The 22,926-nt window shown below is 34.7% G+C and overlaps 1 protein-coding gene and 1 long non-coding RNA gene across 2 annotated transcripts; one reads left to right on the top strand and one right to left on the bottom strand.

The window, feature by feature from the left end:
- Positions 1-10,316: 10,316 nt before the first annotated feature.
- On the bottom strand, positions 10,317-11,777 carry LOC130739828 (zinc-finger homeodomain protein 6-like). The gene has a single exon (XM_057592257.1). The coding sequence runs from the start codon at positions 11,444-11,446 to the stop codon at positions 10,727-10,729; it is 720 nt and encodes a 239-aa protein (XP_057448240.1). The 5' UTR covers positions 11,447-11,777; the 3' UTR covers positions 10,317-10,726.
- A 6,239-nt stretch (positions 11,778-18,016) lies between these two features.
- On the top strand, positions 18,017-22,678 carry LOC130739826 (uncharacterized). The gene is made up of 3 exons (XR_009019959.1): positions 18,017-20,344; positions 20,445-21,890; positions 22,464-22,678. It is a non-coding gene; the product is annotated as an uncharacterized LOC130739826 (long non-coding RNA).
- The last annotated feature ends 248 nt before the right edge of the window (positions 22,679-22,926 follow it).

Genomic DNA, 22,926 nt, shown 5'->3' with positions numbered 1-22,926 from the left:
TATTTATATTGGCTTGAATATGAAATATTTGTTTAAGTTAGAACAAATTCAATCAACTTAAGAGAATTCGTTAGTGTTATTGGTATTTTAGAGGTACAAACGCAATATTTTACATGTTTATAAGAAGGGAGAATTAGTCGATTCTTGTTAATGTGGGCAAGTACGTACATCTTTGTCAATTTCTTTCAATTAACCGCAGGCCACTAATTCGTTATGGATACTGGTCAACGAATGGCTCTTTGTGGCGTTATGGAGAGGAAGATGGCACATATAATTATTTAGTGAAAAGCCTATACCACCTGCATACAGCATATGCTTCAACTACGCTAGCTATATGATCTCTAATGTTATAATAATGTTTTTATCGTGAGGGGAAACTTTAAATGAAGGGTTCTTAATTTTAGATTCTTGTTGATGTGAATGTGGTGATGGAAATGGAGCCACTTGGAATTTCTTTAGGGTTCTTAGTCAATTCGTGGCATAATTCATATTCATATTCAGTGCATGCCGTCTCTCGTCATCTGTTGTTGCTTGGACGGTGTTTTTTAGCATGAGGTGGGGGTCACTTTCAGTGCATCAACCACACACATTAATGGCTTTAACAATCATTAGTTTATGAAAAAACATGACTTAGTGGTGATGAAGCCTATTATGGAAAGGGAAGATATAATTGGAAATGAATCATTTAGACTTTAAATTTAATTTATTCTTGTATAATTTTTTTTACTAATGATGCCTTTTCCTACCTTCATGAATCATGAGTATATCCCACTGATTAAAGAATGTAATTACTATATTAATTTTTAATAAAATGATTTTAAACTTCTTATTATACAATCTATCATAAGTAATTTAGTATTGACCATCTTAAATTCTTAATGTTCTATAACTTCTGTTGAACTTAGTGTACATGTATAATTTAGTATTGGCTAAGTTTTTTTTCTATATAATTTTAGGAATGCGTGTTTTTTCCATACGGTTTTAAAGGGTTAGTTCAAGTGGTAGGAATTAGGTGACACAAGGGTTGGGGAGGGGAAGATCCAGGGTTCAAACCTGAAAGGAAAAATTGAAGGAATTTTTCAAACTTACTAACAACTAACCACTAACATTTGCCTATCAAAAAATTGCTCAATTTAAGATAATTTGCTTTTAAAATTGACCAAATTCGGTAAATAGTATTAAATTAACTTGTCATTCAATAATTACGTGAATCACCATTTCAAAAAAAAAAATTACGTGAATCACAATTTTTAGGGGAATGGCGATTAAGATGCATTTGTCACTTTCAACATAGAAAATTGTGATATATGTCAAATTTTTCATTTTTAGTTATGAGATGACGAATTTACAACTTGACCAAATTTGTTCAATTTTGAAATTATATACGATTAATTTGAAGTTTGAACAGTTAAAACTATAAGACCAAAAATATGTATTAGTGAAAGGAACTAAAAATGTAATTAAGCCTAAATATAAATAGTTTTTTATTTGAAAATAAAATATTTAAAAAGAAATGGTGGGAGTAATGTATAAGAGTTAAATTAAACTGGTATACTAATTTGTTTGTTGATATTATAACATTATCGTTTAGTTTGAAGGTGCCAAAAGTCCCAAAACTAGGCAGCCGACTCCACTAATAATGAACACGGCGTAATTAGCTGAGATCGGTCTCAACGTGGTACATCATACATGGTTGACATAAGTCAATGGAAGAATATAACGTCAGGGTTGGCTGAATAACACTTTTAAAAGGAAACATGGGTTGCAATTATACATGACTTTTTCTTTTTCTTTTCCCAGTGTGTGTTCTACGTACAGCTTTAGATTAATTGGAAGAAAAGAAGAATATATGTTTCAAAATCTGAGAAACTAATGGGTCGACATGTAAAGTCGGGCACTAGGGCGAATAGCAATTCAATTTCATGGGGTCTTTTTACTAAGAAAAATAAAGAGGATCCACTGCTGCAGATATACACTTCAAACTATAGTTTATAAACAGAGATGGCATCGTAGATGTGAAGAAAGATTTAGAAAATTAATTAATCAATGATGCTATGGGCCTATAACCAGACAAACCAAAGCATCTTTGGAGAGGTTGAATTTAAAAAGACTTTTTTGTCAATAAAGCAGAAATTTAGAAAGTTAAACCCAATTACACAATAAAGTTTTGGGCCAGCCACCATATGAATTATTCAGTAGAGTGTTTCGGACTGATCCAAAAAATTAATGGGCCATCGAACTAGCCTTCATGATCCAAGAGCTTAGCTTTTTTTTTATCTATATGAATTTTTTAATTAAACTCAACATACTGCATACCAGTGTTTTAAAAATGGGATTGATTGTTGAATTGGTGAAGACACTGTGATTCAAATTAAAGGTTCAATAGTTCAATTTTGGTCAAACTGATAATAATGTAATAGTATATCATATATTAAATAATTTATGAGTTTAATGGGGATGCAACGACAGTCGGACAGTGTGAACCCATTTTACACAAATATTCAATAGCATTCTTACTTTTTGCTACGTCAGTTTAATATTTTTGAATAATTTCCTTTAATTAAAAATAAAAATCAGGGAAAAACAGAGCACATTCACCCATGTTCCATGAATCGTCATGAACTTCGTTGGATGAAACCCTATCTGATATCATTATCGTTATGGTGCCTTTGAATCTAACAACCTTTGCTTCGCTGACCAGATATGATTACCTCCGCTCAAGCTTGAGTCACCACCGCTCAAATCGCAACCAGAGTCATTGCACACCGCCACTGGGCCTATCGATCAGGCCATCGTGACACCAACCAATGCACTGTGCCACCGCTAGGGCAGGGAATGGACGTGGGGAGAGCAAATCTCATGGAAAAGGAATTGGAGGAGACAAGAGAAGAAATAATGTGGAAAACAAAATTTAGAGACTCTAGAAGTTCAAAATGGTGAATTGAAAACGGAACACCTTTGGATGTGTGGCAGGATAGGAGACCATTGGGCGGAGGGGTCGAGGTTTCACGCAGAAGTGAAATATTGCAGTGCTACACGACGCAAGTACGTTAATGGTTAAGGGAGAGTTTTTTTATTATTTAATTAAATAAAAATATTAAACTGACGTTGAAAAAATAAGAATGCTATTAGATGTCTATATAAAGTGGTTTTACACTGTCAATGCACTCCCATTAAAATTATAACTTATTATAATTAAATAGTAAGAAATTAAGTCAATAATATTCATCGTATTCATCTTAAGGGATTAGCCCCCTCAAAGAAATGAAGTCTTCATCTTTTTACAACCATATACACCCTCCGGTCACTATTATAAGCAACAAACAAGTTTTTAAATTCATTCAATGATAGACTAGATACATCATTTATTCAATGAATCTAACATGTTATTTTTTGCTTATAATAGTGATCGGAGGGTGTATACCTTAATCTTCAATCATGCCGTGTCATTTACATTGATAAAAGTGTGCATTTGTTGCATCTCAACATAGGCTTATACGTTAACCTCTTTTAGTCAACCTTTTTTTTTCGTCAAAGAATTCCTCATTGTAAAAGTAGAGAGCGCTGAAAGCCCAAGAGCTTAATACAAAGGCCCTCCACTCCATAGAGACAAGGCGCAACCTTTTTGGTCAACTTAAATTGGGGAATCAGGTTTGTGTTTAGGCCCAATGGTTTCAGACTCATCTGTATACTTGGGCCGGAAGAAGGTAACATATGTTGACCAAAAGTTACAAACTTTGCTCAGAAAATTTGAATTAGGGGTGTTTATAACCGAACCAATCCAATACAAACCGAAAAACCGATCAACAAAATCGAAATTCAATCAAAATGAAAACCGAACGGATCCAAAATTGAGAAAATCGAATTTTTTATTGGATCGGATCGGATTTCAGATTGATTTTTAAAACCGAATCAATCCAATCCTAACCGAATATTATATTTTATTTGTATATATATCATATCATTCGTACTTACATATTTATGTCTTTATATGTTTATAGAATCATTATATAACACATGCTTATTTATATGAAGATATATTCGAGTAAATAAAATTTCAAGTAATAATTTGAAAAATATGTATTAGAGTGAACATATATTTGAAAATAAATCATCTATTATAGAGGATTAAATATTTTTCTTCTTATTATTTTAGAGGTACTTAATATTTATAGCTTCTTTGAGAAACCGAAATCCAATCCAATCCAAACCGATAAAAGATGGGATCGAATTGGTTCAGGTTTACAAAAAGAAAAAATCGATCAGATGATGTAGTGACAAAACCGAAGTGATTGGATCAAATAAATTTTCCCTCAAAATCGAACCAATCCAAACCGTGAACACCCATAATTTGAATGTTGGAATAATTCAAAGGTTTTGTGCAATAGTAGTCGGTTATAATATGATAAGAAAATAGATATAGATATTGGAAAATATATTTTTCATAGTGCATATTTTATGCACTAAGCATGAATCTCTGTCTCTCTGATAAGTTTGCGATTACACATATGATATTAGTCTTAAAAAGCGAGCCGGAAAAAGTTAATTAAAAAATTAGTAGGAATAGAGAAACAATAACGTGGCAACGTAGAATGTCACAACTATATAGTTTTTTAAGTGGATCAAACTCACTTTAATCTTAATTAAATGAACATTAGTTTTAACACCCCTCAATTAATCCTCCACCCTCCTTTATGCACCAAAATATCTGAAATACCCTTTAAAATTTAATTTCATTCCAAACATATCCCTTTTTCTATCTTATCACTACCATCATTTTTGTTTATCACACCACCCTTCACTTTTACTCTCATCTCATAGTTTTCTTCGTTGCCACTTTTCACACTTAATATATGTGAAAACATTTCATACATTGTAAGTGTGAACCGATGTATGTTCGTTCTCTCTTCACCTTCTTCCTTTCGTTTTAAGTATTTCACACTCAGTGAGTGGAAAACATTTTCACATTCTTAACATTTGGTTCCTTCACACTCTTGAGGGTGAAATTTGAAAATATTTCACACTCTTGAGTGTGAAATGAAAATATAAAAAAATTAATTTTTTTTTAAAATAAAATTATTAACAGTTCAATAACTCACACTCTTGAGTGTGAAATTTGAAAATGTTTCACACATTTGAGTGTGAAATTTAATTATTAAAAACTAATATTTAAAATTAAAAATAAAATTCTTAACACTTTGTTCTTTCACACTCTTGAGTGTGAAATTTGAAAAGATTTCACACTCTTGAGTGTGAAATGAAAATTATAAAAAAAAAAAAATTATTAACAGTTCAATAACTCACACTCTTGAGTGTGAAATTTGAAAATGTTTCACACACTTGAGTGTGAAATCTAATTCTAAAGAAACGAAAAATTTAAAATTGAAAATAAAGTCCATTCACACTACTGATCTTGAGTGCGAAACTTGGTGTGAAACACAATTGTGCGAATTGAGTATCTTTATTCTCTCTTCATCTTCTTCCTTTCGTTTTAAGCGTTTCACACTTAGTGAGTGTGAAATATTTTCATACACATTGAGTGTGAAAATGTTTCACACTTAGTATGTGTGAAAATACTATCACACTTTGACTATCTCTTTATAAGAGAGGGTATTAAGGAAATTTAGAAAATAAAAGAGGGTGTGGGATTAATAAGGGAGTGTTAAAACTAATGTCCATTAAATCATCGATTATTGATTAAGTGGCTTTACTGGCAAATCTTTCCGTATCATTACCAGTTACCAGTTTATAGAATAAAACAAAACTTGCCGTATCACTGAACCAAGCCCCAATATGGAAAGCCAATGCTTCCACTAAGAACAGACACGTATACAATGTCATGATAAAAAATTAGCCAAGTTAAAGCATGCTACTTGCCTTCTAAGCACAGATGCACTAAAGATTATGGAAATTAAATAATGTTAAATAGTTAGAGATAAACACGATAATTATAGATAACTGTCATTCTCAATCCCTATTGCCCTCTTCCTAGTTCCAAAATAGATATTCCTTGTTCCTTTAGATACCTAAAATTGCTTGTAAGACATTCAACCAAGAAACTAAAGTCTAAGAGGAATAGAACACTTAATAATTAACATGTTTTGGTTACGTTTACCTTTAGAAAGTGTGCGTAAACAGAAATGTAACACATATATCTTGCAACATTTTTATTGAATAAAAAGTATAGTGAAATTTGTTATTTTTCTATTTCATACTTCTAACAGTAATATGATAGAGTCTATATAATTGCGTTTAAAATCAAAATTAATTATGACAAAAAAATGATATAAATTATAAACATGCTATAAATCATGATTAGTCTCCATGTATTTTCTTTGTAATTAATGAGCTCAAAGGAGTTTTCTTTTTTCTTTCCCACCCTCAAAAGAAAAAAAGCCTAGGACCACTTATCTCTCTCAGAAATTCAAAACAGGTATCGAATGGGAATGGGAGGTCTCACTCGGGACTCCGATGGTACTTGGTTAGGAGGCTTCTATGCCGGTGCTCAGGGATGTGATTCTTTGTTTGTGGAAACACAAGCGTTGTTATTAGGCTTACGGTTTCTCTGGCGTAAGAATTGGAAGAATGTCATTTGTGGCGTGGATTGTCTTGAGTTGGTGAATGCGCTTGGTAAGAATAAACTTGATTTTCATCTCTATGACAGTGCTTTGATGGATATTCAACTTCTTCTCTCGCGCAATTGGGAGATTTCTTTATGTTATGTTTCTCGAGAAGACAATGCTCCAGCTGATTGTCTGTCTGGTCTTATGGAGCTAGATTACAGTGTCCTGTAACGGAGTTGGAGTTCCCTCCTCAGGCGGTTATGCCCCTCTTGTTGGCAGACCAAGTAGAGTTGTAGTTTTGTTGTTTAATTTTCCTATTTACAAAAAAAAAATTAAAACAAGTGTAACAAGTAAAATGAGAAATAAATAAGAACAAGAAGATTAAATTTTGTAGGCTTGCATCATGCAATGTTCAACAGCCCCATCAAGAGCATTATCTCCTAAAGGATAATTCTGTAATAGTTGTTGGAATGCTCCATAAATGAATAAGGACAAAAACCGGATTGCATTATCTCAAACAAGTATGGGCATTTGGGGGGTGCATACTTTAAAGAAAGTAGATCAATATAATTAAAATGCAGCAAAATCACTTAAATTACAACTGTTACTATCAAGAGGAAAGCGTGACAGCAATAAGAGCTATCACCAGAAGAAGGTGATCCATTTATTCAATGGTACTAAAAATAATTAATACATTTCAAAAAAGTTACTGAGAAATTTAATTAACTTTTCACCGATTAAGCAAATGATTGAAAATTCGTCTTAGACCTTAGGAATGGCTCACCGTTGATCTACCAACCATCTAGATATTAACTGGAAACCAAAGGAAAGCTCAAGTGGTAAGAGTTAGGGACATAAGGGTTGGGTGAGATGAAGGGTGAAGGGTCTCGGGTTCGAACTCGGAAGAGATATTAATTTACTAACATTTCGAACAACTAAAATTTACCTATAAAAAAAATCTAGATACTAATTGACCGCAGTGGAAAAATATCATATCAACGAGAACCTTACACACTGGATGTAGGCAGCAGTAGCCGACCAATAAGTCTTTTCTTTTGGGGAATTCTGATTCGAAAGTTAAAAACATAAGAGGTTGTTTGCTCTTATGATAAGGTAGTAGCAAGAAACCTCATCCACAGGGGCTTAAATGCTACTCCTATGACTATCCAATCGATTAGCATAAACTAAGGGAAGAATATTTTTCCGGTATGATATATAAGTAAGAGATAGGTAAGTGGTTGAAAATTAAATTAACCTTTCTAAGACCTTAATTAGCTGATATCATCAATAAAAAATAGGGAAAGTTATAGATAAACAAAAAAAGCAAGCTAAGTAGACTCACATTGTTTCACTTCATAACTTTTGTAAATGAAAAACAAACTCATTAACCGGTCTCTACTACTTAGTGAGCTGATTGTACCCCAACTCTATCGCTAATTAGTGCTTTAATTGTGTAGTGAGAGATTAATAATAAACAAAAAAATTATCACTAATAAGAACCAAATTGTTATTTCTTGAGGAGTCAAAGATAAAGATGGTGAACATGAGAGTATCAGGTTTGAAAACAATTGTTTGTCACAAGGTAAAGGATTTTGAACTCCCAAACATGAGACCACAACTGCTACTGCATGTCTGCATCAATCCACCACGAATCCATCGCATGACTGTCACCCCAATTTAAAACCTCCCGAGCTAACAAGGTTAATTTCTGTGAATGTGATCATTAATTGGTGCTGCTATTTCTGCTGTGAGGATTGTTAATATCACTAAGAAGTTGAAAGCCATATCCACCACCATTGATCTTCTTCTCATTCCCAATCTCAGAGGAAGATCTACTCTTGTTGTTGTGCATCCAAACCTTGAACACCTCTCTGGACACGCCAATGTCATCACAAAACTTCTGGATCGAACCTTCCTCCTCTCTCTACATTCTCCAACCCAATTTCTCTGAGAATTCCAGCATCTTCCCCTTCTGCTCTTCACTAAACTTGGTCCTGCACCTCTTCTTCTTGCTCGGGTTCTCTGTTCCAAGAGCTAACTGCACGTGCGGCGGCGCCGACTTTGATATCTGGCTGTGAAGGTGGTGGTGGGAGGGTGGGAAATGATGAGAGAGCGGCGGTGGAGAGCGGCTTGGGCTTGAACTCGGGCTTGTGCTGATGCTGGGGTAGAAGCTGATGAAGGTGGGGTTGGAATATTGCTGTTTTGTGTCACGGCGGTGGAAGTTGCGGTGGCAGCCGCAGGCGGCGCATGTTAGCTGGGAGCGGGGCTCGGCGAGTTTCGAGGCCTGTGATAGGTTTGGTGGTTTAGGGTTGCTGTGAAACTGTGTGTTTCAAATCTGTTTGGCTCGGTTTTGTTGAAGTGCGATTCTGCGAGTCTCGTCCTTCATCAGAATTGTAATTCTGCGATTCTGAACTTAGTGGAAGCTGCGAGTTTCAGAGGTTCCTCCCCTACACGCTATGAATCTCGATTTTGATCAAGAAACCAACCCTCACGATGGCAAGTAACAATCTGCCGGGAGTAAATCTCCCAGTTCTAACTAATAAGAATTGGGATCGATGGAATTCTCAGATGAAAATTCTATTTGGGTTTCAAGATGTTCTTGATGTTATAGAGAATGGGTTTCAACCACTGACCCAAGACATGACTGAAGAACAGAAGACTCTTCATAACGATATGAAGAAGAAGAATTGTAAGGCAATGTTTCTCATTCATCAATGCGTGGATGATACGCATTTTGAAAAAATAGCAAATGCATCTTCAGCAAAGGAGATGTGGGACATTCTGCAGAAAGTTCATAGTGGCAGTGACAAGGTAAAGAAGGTAAAGTTGCAAACTCTTCGAAGACAGTATGAAGGTCTTCAGATGGAGGAGAATGAAAAGGTTGGTGAATACTTCACCAAGATCCTAACCACTGTCAATTTAATGAAGGGCTGTGGAGAAAAGATCACTGATGTGATGGTGATAGAGAAAATCATGAGGTCCTTGGCTCCCAAATTTGACTACATCGTAGTGGCAATTGAGGAATCTAAAGATGTGGACAGCATGAAGATAGAAGAGTTGCAGAGTTCATTGGAAGCACATGAGATGCGCCTTGCTGATCGTAATTCTGTGAAAGTTGCAGAACAAGCTTTGAAGGTTGGTCTGGACAATCATGATGGCAAAAAGAAGAAGTGGACAGGCAAAGGAAAGTCCGACAACAAGTCAAAGTGGTCTCAAGATAATTCTGACAAGCCAGAATCGTCCAAAAGGAGAGGTGAATCTGCAAAGAATGGTGGCAAGCCTTTGAAGACTGAAAGATTTGTGATCTTAAGGAAAGAGATAGGTGTAGTATCTCTTGGGTATTTGAATTAAGGGGGGGTATTGTGGATATTAATTCAAATATTAAATCTAGCTAATAGATAGTGATATAGTGCTATTAGATAGAGGCTAGAATAAAAGATAATAACTGATTTAGTTATTATGATAAGAAGTTATCTTTTAGTTATCTTCTAGTAAGTTAGGTCTTTTATATAAGACATGTATTGCTTTCAGTTTTAATTAAGTCAATAATATATTTTCCCTCAATCTCTCTCTCTACTCTTTCACGTTATTCTCTATTTTCTCAACATCCAATCGATTAGCATAAACTAAGGGAAGAATATTTTTCCGGTATGATATATAAGTAAGCGATAGGTAAGTGGTTGAAAATTAAATTAACCTTTCTAAGACCTTAATTAGCTGATATCATCAATAAAAAATAGGGAAAGTTATAGATGAACAAAAAAAGCAAGCTAAGTAGACTCACATTGTTGCACTTCATAACTTTTGTAAATGAAAAACAAACTCATTAACCGGCCTCTACTACTTAGTGAGCTGATTGTACCCCAACTCTATCACTAATTAGTGCTTTAATTGTGTAGTGAGAGATTAATAATAAACAAAAAAATTACCACTAATAAGAACCAAATTGTTATTTCTTGAGGAGTCAAGATAAAGATGGTGAACATGAGAGTATCAGGTTTGAAAACAATTGTTGTCACAAGGTCAAGGATTTTGAACTCCCAAACATGAGACCACAACTGCTACTGCATGTCTGCATCAATCCACCACGAATCCATCGCATGACTGTCACCCCAATTTAAAACATTCAGAGCTAACAAGGTTAATTTCTGTGAATGTGATCATTAATCGGTGCTGCTATTTCTGCTGTGAGGATTGTTAATATCACTAAGAAGTTGAAAGCCATATCCACCACCATTGATCTTCTTCTCATTCCCAATCTCAGAGGAAGATCTACTCTTGTTGTTGTGCATCCAAACCTTGAACACCTCTCTGGACACGCCAATGCCATCACAAAACTTCTGGATCGAACCTTCCTCCTCTCTCTGCATTCTCCAACCCAATTTCTCTGAGAATTCCAGCATCTTCCCCTTCTGCTCTTCACTAAACTTGGTCCTGCACCTCTTCTTCTTGCTCGGGTTCTCTGTTCCAAGAGCTAACTGCACGTGCGGCGGCGCCGACTTTGATATCTGGCTGTGAAGGTGGTGGTGGGAGGGTGGGAAATGATGAGAGAGCGGCGGTGGAGAGCGGCTTGGACTTGAACTCGGGCTTGTGCTGATGCTGGGGTAGAAGCTGATGAAGGTGGGGTTGGAATATTGCTGTTTTGTGTCACGGCGGTGGAAGTTGCGGTGGCAGCCGCAGGCGGCGCATGTTAGCTGGGAGCGGGGCTCGGCGGAGGGCATGAACTCGCCGCAGCCGTCGAGTGCGTGGGCGCCTAAGCTGGCTGCGTGGTTCCTGAGGCACTCTTTGTAGGAAACCGCCACCGTGGACGGTGGTGATGGGGTGGCGGTTATGAGGTGGCGGTGTTGAGTCGGTGGTGGTGGAGTTTCTGTTTTCAAGTCCATTTCAAAGAGAGATAGAGAGAGAGTGTGTGTGTGTGTGTGTGTGTTGGGGGATTAGATTTAGGGGTTTGACAAGTTTAAAGCACTCTTTGGAATTATATTGTTGGCATGAAATTGGAAAATGGGAATCTAATGAAGGTTTTGATAGAAAATGGAAATGGTTTACTAATGATGATGGTTTAATTTGTATTGTAATGGAGGGGATGAGATGACAAAATAAGAGGTTTAAAATGGGGATTAATTAGGGGGGATGAAGCAATCCAAGATGATCTGATGAAGAGAACACAAACCTAAAGTTTAGATATTATACAAAATCTTGTCATGGCGGTACATAAGAATAGATGATGTGGGCTTTTAAATCTAAAAGTGAATTGTCTATTTAGTAAATAAAGTATTTTTATGAATAGTGATATGGCTTCTTAAGTTCATATCGTGCTTTAATTAACAAGTTGGGTTGATCTTATCTATAGTTTAATTAGTGGTATTGGAATATTGGATTTAAGGCACTCACCATTTGGTCATGGGACTCATGAGGGGTGGAGCTACCTTTTTATTGAGGGGTTTAAATACTGAGATTAAAATTAAATAATATTTATGAAATTAATATTGAGAAGTATTTAAAAGGTTTGATTTTTAGGTAATGCGTAAATGAAAATTATTAGTTGACAAAGAGAGACATATTTACTTAATGTAATTTTTGAGCTTTGAAAAAATTAGTTACACAATTATTAACGGTAAAATATCTTGAAAAACCAAGCATTAAACTTTTTTTTTAAAAGAATAGTGAACTTAATTATTGACAAAAATAAATCACATCGATTAATGTTTTAATAGTTTTTTTATATTCACTTTTCTAAGTAATATAGCTTTCATTTTATTTTTTTATGTAGTTTGCTTTAACTATACTTAATGTGTTTTATAATAAAAGATAAATTCAACATTATTTTACGTTTTCATACATGTTTGCTCGCACATTTAAACATGAGTTTTTTCACACTCCTATAAACAGTATTCTCTAGCGTGCCTGAGTGTAGGAGAGTTGATTCGCAAATTATAGCTTAAGGAGACAAATGCGGGTACTCATTCAAAATGTCATTACTTTATTTTCTCGGTTTCATTTTTTTTCCTTATTCCTTTTATGTGTTTCTAATATATTTTTGTAATTGTGAATGAGATGCAATTTTCTTTTTCTTGTCAATACACTCTTTCATTATTATATTTTGTTTCCTCTCAAGATTTGAAGCTTTCCTTTTGCAGTGTTTGAAAGGGGAGAAAAATGCATAGAAGAGAAAACATAGGCTAGAAAACACAAAAATCAAAATATATCTTCTCCCCTTTGGTTATCTAACAAAAATTGCATTTTCCGATGTAGAAAATAAAAATCTAAAAAAATTGTGAAAGAAAAGTAAGTGTGGGTCCCACTTGAATTGTGAAATATTTTTCTACTCCATATTCGAATTTTGAGGGAAAATGGCAAATACCTTCACTTTTGAATAAAAAGTCATTTATACCCTTATATGTAGATTTCTTTTTATTTGATTTTACATTTTTTTACTTTGATCAATAACAGTAATTTAAAACATAAATATATATGAGTTAAAAAAACATAAATATATATGATACAAATGATTTAATTAAATATTAATTTATATATATAAATTTTAAATAAATGTGATATAAAAATTATATATAAAATGGTAAAATAGTAATTATTCATCACACATTGTTTTTTTTTTTTCATATTCTCTTATACCAAACAACCTATAAAATAACTCATTTCCTCTTTTCTTGATTTCTCTTCTCATTCTTTGTTTAATTAATTTACTATTTCTCTTCTCCACCTTATTCTTTCTTTTCCATTCTCCTATTACTATCAAATAAGCAATTTTTTTATGTATAAAAAAAATCAAATAACTTACCAAATTTACTCTCTGCCTCTTTACTCACATGATCTTCTCTTCTCTTCTCTTCTTTCTTTTCTCAACCAAAGCTTTTAACTAAATGAGCTTTTACTTTTAACACAACTTTAATACAAACACACACTTAGACGTTAGAATGAGAAGAAAGAAAGAGAGTGAAGAGAGAAAGAGAAGAGAAGGGAGGGTAGTCACCTTGTTTGGTTTGCACTTATTAAAGGAAGAGAGAGATGTCAGATGTGAGTCAGATCACATTTTTCTCGTTCCTCAATTTAGGAAGAATCAAAGTTCGGAACATTTTTATTTTTATTTTTTTCGTGTCTTTTCGTACTTCCCAAAAACCATTAGTAAATGCATTTTAACTACTAGGATTTAATAAAAGTTCTTTTTCACATAAAAATTAATTTTCACTCTTTTCATTATATTCTTAACCAAATACAATGAAGAGAAAATTCACTTATTTTATATCATACTAAACATTATGAAATTCATTATTTTTCTCATAATTTTCTCTCTACTATCTTTTCTCTTAAACCAAATAAAGTGATTCGATCTAAAAGATCAATCACTAACCCACTTTTAGTGAAAATAATCGAAAGTGAAATTATGTTTGTCGTCAATATTAAGTGTGGAAGTTCAAATGCAACAGTTTAGCTATCAAACCAAATATTCCTTTTTGCGGTATCAATGGATTGGTCGCATAACACTATAACAGTATCCATGGGTTCAAATTAGACTTCAGTTTAATGAAGCTAAGCAACCATATATTCAAACAGTTAATTAAATAATGTACAATTTGTGAAAACCATATTCAAATAATTTCATATCTAAAGTCTTGGAAATCAAATAAATACTTTTCCCACACCAATACTTTATATCATGACAGTACTGATATTCTGATAACATGAGATCCAATTGCACGATTTAATCATAGTCATACATATGCAAATTGATCAATCTTATTCTTACTAATCTGCTATCTCTCACACTCAGCCTGAGCCTAGGTACGTAGCTAGCTATTCCTCAATCAAATCATGCGCAATATATAAGATGATAGTCAATGACTATTAATTAGTCATGCATGCTAAATGAATAATGTTACTCAGGTGGAATGATGATAGAGATAGAAAGAAAAGAAAAAGTAAGAGAGAGAAAGTATGAGATGTGATAGATAGTAAGAGGAGAGAGATAGAAACAAAAAGAGGTGGAAATGAAATGTTTTAAAAATAAGGTGTGTATATATCATTACTCACGCTAAATGGCTAATTACAATCTTCTCTCCTCATCATCCTACCTAATCTTCAAATCAAATCATGGATCCTACACTAGAATCCAAGAAACCAGATTTGTGTTATTCTGATGGGGACTGTTCCTTTCTCGGCATTGATAATTGTTATAATAATTACTCCAGGAGTAATAATTACATAGTGTTCCAAAATGACAAATGTGTTGCATTGAATGGATTTGAATGAAGTCCCACATAAAAAGTAGAGTCACTTTTCAAAGCATTTATATATCATTAAATGCCAACCATTCAACAAAGAGACAAAGTGAGGATATAGTGTCACATGTACATGGTTTGTGGTCCCAAGCTTTTATGTCACATGTTCCATTCACACCACCCTTCGCCGGTGTCGTCACCGGCGACACCGGCGTGGGCGTAGAGACGCTAGTGGCGGCTTGTAGACGGCACGACACTTGAGGCACTTAAGCACGACGGCAACTGGTTGTCGTAACGTCCGTTTGTTTTGCTCGTTTTAGAATTCAAATTTTGCACCTGTTCGAGAAGGGTCGCAACTATTCACATATTTGTTGGTAACAGACATAATTTATGAAGGGTCGCAACCTTATAAATTGTTCTGTTTTTGCCTATAAATAGAGTGCATGTTCAGAATTTAGAACATACAAATCATATCCTCTGTTTTTCAGAAAACACTTCGCTTACATTTCGAGTTTTTATTAGTCTTGTGCAAATTCGAAGCAAGACTGATTATCCTGGGTATTCTTGCATTCAAACTCTAAGACGAATTCAAAGAGTGCTTGAAATACTTTAAAGAAGTGATTTCTATCACGATCAAGTCTATTCATTTTCAAACAATAATTAACATGTTCTAACAGGCGTGCCTAATTGGCTAAGATTATTCAAAAGTATATGCATATAGCTAAATTAATAGGAACCTAATTAAATTGCCTAGCAAAATTAAACAGTAGTGATTATTTATCATGCTGTTGTGAGGTAGAGAGCACTCCCTTAAACTTTGGCTTTTAATTTTGTTGGCTGGAAGATTCAAAACTATATATCGTCAATGAATTTAGCTGTCCTGTGACACCCATGTCATCATCAAATAAAGCATGCGCGTTATATTGTGAGGGACAAAGTTATTAGGCACAGACAATTTGACCCAATTAATGAATCCCTGAAAATTTGGAAAAATTGGTACAAGTAATGTTTCTCCTTGTGACCTGCAGGCTTTTTAACCCAAACAATTGGAAATATTGAATCCTGAATATTAACTTATGTTTCTCCTCCTGAAACATTGTGCTTAAGAAACAAGTTTGAAATTTGCTTAGCTATATTTGCATAAAGTTCTTCATATTTATTTTGCATAAAGAAAATGTAAAGGAGACAACCAATATGGATATTTTTGTTAAATAAATGGAATTTTTGGTTAGGGGTGAATGTTTGTTATTGACATCGAGTCTAGTTTCAATAATTTGTGTGGGTGTGTCTGTGAAGATTAGCAAAAAGTTATATTTTACAGCTTGCAATGGGAGGGAGATACCACAAGTAACCAAATCCCGTTTGGTCTTGAAGTGGAGCCAATTAACAAATTGTCTTCTTTTATTTTCAAAAGAAAAGCCAAGGTTTCATCTACCGTGAGTCAGTTTGTAACTGACGCACGGTGCTTCAGTTCATTCTTGGACCAATAGATTTAATATTTTTAATTTGAACGGTTTAGATCAATTACCAATAAAAAAATTCTTTTGTTAAATATATATTGTTTTACTATTATACCCTTCTCCCTTCCCACGTTTCCCCCACCCCACCACCGTGCCTGATAACCCATGGCGGAGTCCAGCATGTCGGCCATGGAGATTGATGTGATCACGACAAGCCTTGCCGACATCCTTACTGTGAGGAGGTTGAGGGTAAGCTTGAGGCACTGGACACGAGAGAGAAAAGGAAGATGTTGAAGGAGACGACCTTCGTCACGTCGACACTGTCGTCGCAGGCGGAACAAGCACCAAGCCCACCCCACCTCCACCACCACCACCACCACCACCCAACCCCTTCTCCATCTGAGATCTGGAAAGTTTGGATTTGTAAAACAGAGAGCTGGATCTGAAAAGTTTTGATTTAATTTGTCAAAATCATAAGTGAATTTCAGAATCTCCCCCATGGTTCAGCTTTGAATTAACCCGCAGTAGGAGATTCAGATAACAACTGGAAAAAAATGGGGAATGCAAAACACATTATTGAGAAAAGGAAAAAGAAAATTAGATGCTTGTATGAAGAAAGTGTTGATTTTTCTATACACTATTGTTTGATTTTTGTTATTTCTTGGTTTTGACGGTGTGCGACTTTGATTTGAGAAGCCTATGGTGAAAATACAGATCTGGTTTAATCTGAGTTCTTTCCCCTTCCCCTTTCTTTGTTCTCCACGGTTGGATTTCTAAACATATATTGCAGATTTTGATGGTGTGTTATGGTGTTAAAACCCAGATTTAGGGGACCAAAGGGACCAAAATCACGTTAGCATTGAAGGTCTCCAAGATGATCATGGAGAAACTTTGTATTGTTGCCTCAACAGCATGTGTGATGAATTGCTGGGTTTGTGGAGTGGAAAAGTAGAGAGAGAAAAAAAGAAGAAAGAAAGTTAAAAGACAAAATGGGTATTTTTGTAATTTAAATGGGGAATACTAACTGCAGCACCGTGCGTCAGTTACAAACTGACTCACGGTAGATGCAGCCGAAAATTAATCAACATTGTTAGGAGAACATGTATTACAAAGTACATTCAGGATCAGCATCCACCCAATGTCATATCTTCATTAGTGAACCCCAATAACATTACAATTATTTTCTTAATGACCCAAAATCAAGTTTGAACTAAATGGTCATAATTCTAGATGAACTAATGACATTCAAGATAAATAAATAAATACAAAATTTATAGCCAACTTATTTTGAATGGTATTAGCCCACTTATACCTTATAACTTATTGAGTTTATTCTCATTTTTTCATTATCATTTTAATAAGATTTAATGTTGGTCTGGTGGTAGACAAGCTAGATTCTTATAAGGGTGAGGTCGCAAGATCAAACCTCAAAAAAGTCATTTATTGGGAGGGACTGCAACAGTATCCCTAACAAGTTAACATCTTGCTTTTACAATTTCAGTTTGTTTAATAACTAGTTCAATCTTTAACATTTTACTTTTCAACTAACTTATTAACTAAGCGTTCTTGTAGTTTTACTTTATATTGGTATCTTTCAGTTTTTTCCTTGATTAAAAGATGGAAGCAGAATGAATGTGATATTAGCCCAAAAGCAATCCATCTTTTGGGCCAAACCAATTCGACATAATCGAGCCCAAGAGATAGCCCAAGCCAGTTCGGGCCATTGAATGCCAGCTCAGGGAGCGGAAACGACGACGTTTTCTCAGCTTCTGATTGGAAGAAGCTCTTGTTGCAGCATTGCCTCGACGTCGACGATGGCGAAAGCGCAGAACATTGTAGCTGCTGGTGAAAGCTCATGGTAGTTGATATGGTAATATCTTCTTCTGAATCATCTCTGTTAACTTGTTTCAGTTTTTATTGAAATCTATGATCTTAGGTTTTTTTAATTCAATTAATTTTTGTTAACGAATCTGATTCCTCTGCATCTGGCTTATGTTGCAATTGTGACAACGTGATCAATAGTGGAAAGAATCATTTGATGATTTAGAGTGAATTTAACTGTAATTGCAGTTTAAAAAATGTCATCGTTATCTTCTTTCTTTTTTTGAAGAATCATTTGTTGCCTGTAATTTCTAAATTTAATTAAGAACTGATAGATTGAGCATCTATACATCATTTCCTGATGGGACGACAATATGTGCTGTGAGGAGGGCTAGCAACACTCTTTTTCCAACGGTCTGTCATTAATCGGTTGGAATTCATGTGGGTCCCGTATTTTTAGTTGACGCCACTTAAATTTTAACCGATCAATGAGAGAATGTTGGAAAGAGAGTGTTGCTAGCATTTTTCTATGTGCCATTATGCGTAAATGTAAATCGCTACTTGTAAATGGAAAATTGGATATATGAATGAATGGCATTGCACATACAAGTGATTCATTTGAAGAGCTATCTAAACTCTAATCCCTCTAGCCAGAGTAAGGCTCCCTTTATATCTTTACCGTCAAACCGGGGAGTGTGTTGCTTCATTTGATTTTACTGCCATACTAAGATATAGACACCGCTCTAGTTGCAGTTCCAGCAATTATGTTAATAAATTATTATATTTTTTTAGCTATATAGTACTTTTTAAGTGTTTTGTACTATCATCAATATAACAATATCTATGTGGTGACAATGAACTCACTACAAACTGGAAAGAAGTAGAGAATGTCATGATGCAGTGGTCCCAGACAGAGGCAATTGCAGGGCAAACTAAGTGTGAATAGGTATCAAATGGGACTTTGTTGTTTTGAATCATGCATTAATGATTAACGTACAGTTCTTCAGTCCTAACTTCTATATCGAATCAGGATTTGGGAGGAAGAGTAAAGAAAAATCCAGAAGAAATAAAATGAATAAGTAGAATCTGCTTCAGCATGAAAAAGTGAAAAATTAAACTGCTGTGGAACTTTTAGTTCGGTCGTGCTTCCTAACCTTAAACTGATATTGGCTGATCTTGCTCCAATCCCAATGTTATGCTTTTGATTGATGTTTTCTGATTTGTAGAACCATAATTAGCTAAAAAAGCATTACTACCTAAATTTTTTATAATGTTCAATGCTCACAATCTCATTAGTCATTACTGTCTGCTGCACCGAACGAACATTGAACAATAATCGTGGTGTTTTTTAATTGTGAAAAGGATATTAACTTTCATTTGCTGTTCTCATTGTTCCCATCATTGTATGTTGAAGCAGCACTTCCCTAAGCTTGCATCTCATGCTATCTCCTGTATAACTTTGATGATCTGTAGTAGGATTGGCTTTATGTTGGTTTTGCATTTAGGTTTCAAAAATAATGAAATATTTTGCAGTTTAAAGCATTCATTTTATTTTTGGAATGAATTAACACCTCGAAGGGTTAACAACACCTCGCTTTTGGTAAAATGGTAAGTGACTTATCCTATGTCATGCTGTCATGCAGACTGAGTCTAGCATCTTATTTTTTGAACTATGAATTATCTTATTTTGTTAATACTATTGATATTCTACTTTCTATTTTCCTAGGCATACCATTTTTGGTTTATATACCGAACACATGCACCCGAAAATCACAAGAAACAGAAGAAATAAAAAGAGAAGACTGTAAAAACAAATTAATATCAAAGATTGTTTTACAACATGAGACAATACAATGGTCTAGAATTCAGTTTTGAATCTATTATGCTCAACAAGTCTACTTTTGTTAGTTAAGGGTTAAAACTTGTCTATAGCATTTTAAGACTGAAGACACAAGAGATCGTTAGATTTGAAATACTTCGGAAAGATGATGTTACAGAAGAATTTCACTATAATTGTGCTCAACTGAAAAACTAGTGCGAATGGATCTTTTCTTTCCCTGAATGAAAATAAAAGAAAACATTTTATGTTGGAGTAGCTGTGATCATCTATTCTGTTTTCTCAGATGATTCGTGTTCACTGAATTGCTTTTTATAAATTATGTAGTAACTTGACTGTACAACATGCCTCTCAATGGCAAAACTCTTAAAACTGGATTGAGAAAAGGGAACAACCAACTGTGAAGAAGATCTTTTGAGAATGCAGGTACAGTTCACTATATTTCTAACCTGCTCTTCATTTCCAAGAATTCCAACTTCCGTTTCTCTTTGAGTCAGCTTAGTGTTGCTTTCTTCCCTGGTTGTAGGAACAGGATGAATGTGTTAAGACCTGTTGTGAATAGGATCTGATCCTCTTCGCACTCTTCTTTTGCTTGACTGGTTTGGATCAAACCCTTTGTTGACGTTTGCTGGATTCTTCATTCCAGGATCAAACCCATTGTTGTTATTTGCTGAATTCTTCTTCGTGTTCAATAATTCCTTCTCTGTAGCTCTCATAGTATGTTGATTCTGCAGCATTATCCTGTGGTCTTTTAGGCTCTGTCTTAGTGCAATTTCTGAACTTCTCAGGCCTGTCACTTCCTCCGGTTGAATTGATATTAAGAACCCAAGAAAGAGAAGCAGAAGACTTATTCTAGACGGACGAAATACCATATTCAATTCACTCTGAAACAAGAAGAATTGAGGGTTTGTTCTTTCTGTTCAGAGTGACAGGAGAATAAGCAACTCTCTGCTAGTAATATGGGTATTCTCATGGTCCATTCCTGTAGATATAAGCTTGTTATATATGTCCTACCAGATTTGGAGGGGGCTTTAAAGCTTAAAGCAGGGTGGGCCTACAGGAATTTTAGATTCATCTCGAATCAGAAGCCTGAAATCTTAACAAGTTAAGGCTGTTATTGAAGAATCTGACAAGAATGAATAAAGTGATTGGGACAATATCCTTGAGAGGCCAAGTATCTTTCTTTTTTTCATTTATTTCCCTACATCTCTATCATATGCCTGCTTTTTTCAATAAAAGAAGCCAAACCTAGTTGCTTGGACTCCTTCCAACTTGCCACATCACACAACTACTATACCTGTAGTATATGGATAAATAGGTTTTAGTGTCTTACACTCTTGATTGCCTGTGGTATTACTTGGTTTTGGCTCACAAAGATTTAATTGTTCTCACGTCAGCATATGCTTGCCTTAAGTCCATAACAGGTTACATATTTTGCCCAAGTATAGGTTGGAATTTTTCTTTTTAAATAACTTGTTATATTATCACCTCAAATAAATAAGGTGGATTCTAGTAAGAGTTGATACTTTAATTTGGTAATCTGATAGATGATATGTATCATTCTTCTACAATTGGTTATGAAGTTAAAATCAATCTTGGCCATAAGTCTGTGAGTAACTTCTGGCTGTCAGAATTGATTCTGAGAAAAAAGAAGTTAATCCAAACACGCTAGTAACATTTGCAAATAGTGCAAGTTTACTGCATATAAAAGTTCTAGTATGGTATGACTATTTTGGTAAATGACCATTTCTTTGTTATTAAGAAAGGGCAGTATTTAAACATTTGTTTCTTTTAATTAGAATGACTGGGCCACACAGAAGCAGGGGATTGCCACAGTGGAAGTGCAAGCAGGGTCATAGAAAGGATAGATGGGAGGAATAGAACAGTCCCCAAAAGAAACAAACTATTGCTTTATGCTCTTTTCTAACTTCTAAGATCTATCCACTTTAGAATTCCAAGCTCTCTTCCCAAGGTAACAAAAATAACAGTGCTTGATTTCTTGGGCTTAATGTTACCTTTATGCTTTGTTCTACTTTTAGATGGATTGCCAAGCTCTATTTGTTCATTCAAAACTTCCTGCTGTGTGTGTCTCTGTCTCTCTCTCTTGCTCATTTTACTTTTTTCATCTTAAAATATCCCATGCAGCTAGAAACTGTCGAAAGCATAAATTCCCCGCTTTATCACAACTGTGTGATATGGTTTCTTAAGATGAAGGGTGACTGGTCATGGTCTTAAGTGAAACAACCAGCGCATGGATAATTTTTGTCCCTCTTTTCTAATTTTTTGTTCTTTTTATCTTCCAATTAAAGTGAGAGTTAGAATGACTAGTTGCTTTCCATTTTTCATTTTTGTTCATAATGTTTGAAACTGCCCTTTTGAGAGTGTCACCATGTTGGCTTGTTGCAAATCCATGCCGTTGAAGAATATGCTTTTTATTCTCCCTCTGAACAGGGTATACATAAGGCCAAACACTGGTTACATTCAATTTTTGAGTGGATTATCATTTTTATGGTGTACTTACACAACCTAGGTTTGATGTACACAGGTTATGTTTTCAAGTTACACGACCATCACATTAAGAGAGGGAACCATAGACGTCATTTTTTCTTTAAATAAGACATTTAATTTTTTTTGTCATGAGGCTGATGAACTGTTCCATTAGTAGGATTATGGGAATAGTTACACTCTTATGTTGATTTGGGTTTAGTGCAGACAAGGATACCCTATATTTACGCATTCATGATATTTGGACCGTGCGAATTACTATTAGTCGACTCATATTTTTCATCAAGATCGGGCGATAGACATGTCTTAAAATTTAACCTGTTCGATCTCGGATGAATTAGATTTGATGACCGCCGATCGCATTGTAGGGAATCTATTCCATTGCCTAAAGCATCACACCTACGTCAATTTGCATCTGATATGGATATCATATCAATATATACTGTATTCCCAAATGCTATTGTTAAATGCTTTTGCCAATTTAGGAAATAGAACCAAAGATG

Source organism: Lotus japonicus, chromosome 2 (genome assembly GCF_012489685.1).
Source record: "Lotus japonicus ecotype B-129 chromosome 2, LjGifu_v1.2".
In the NCBI taxonomy this organism is placed as follows: domain Eukaryota; kingdom Viridiplantae; phylum Streptophyta; class Magnoliopsida; order Fabales; family Fabaceae; genus Lotus; species Lotus japonicus.
Note: the sequence above shows the minus strand (reverse complement) of the source record. Positions and strands in the feature narration are given on the sequence as shown.

Bases quoted from the DNA above. Each gene is read 5' to 3' on its own strand.
- LOC130739828 (XM_057592257.1), bottom strand. From the start codon at position 11,446: ATGGACTTGAAAACAGAAACTCCACCACCACCGACTCAACACCGCCAC.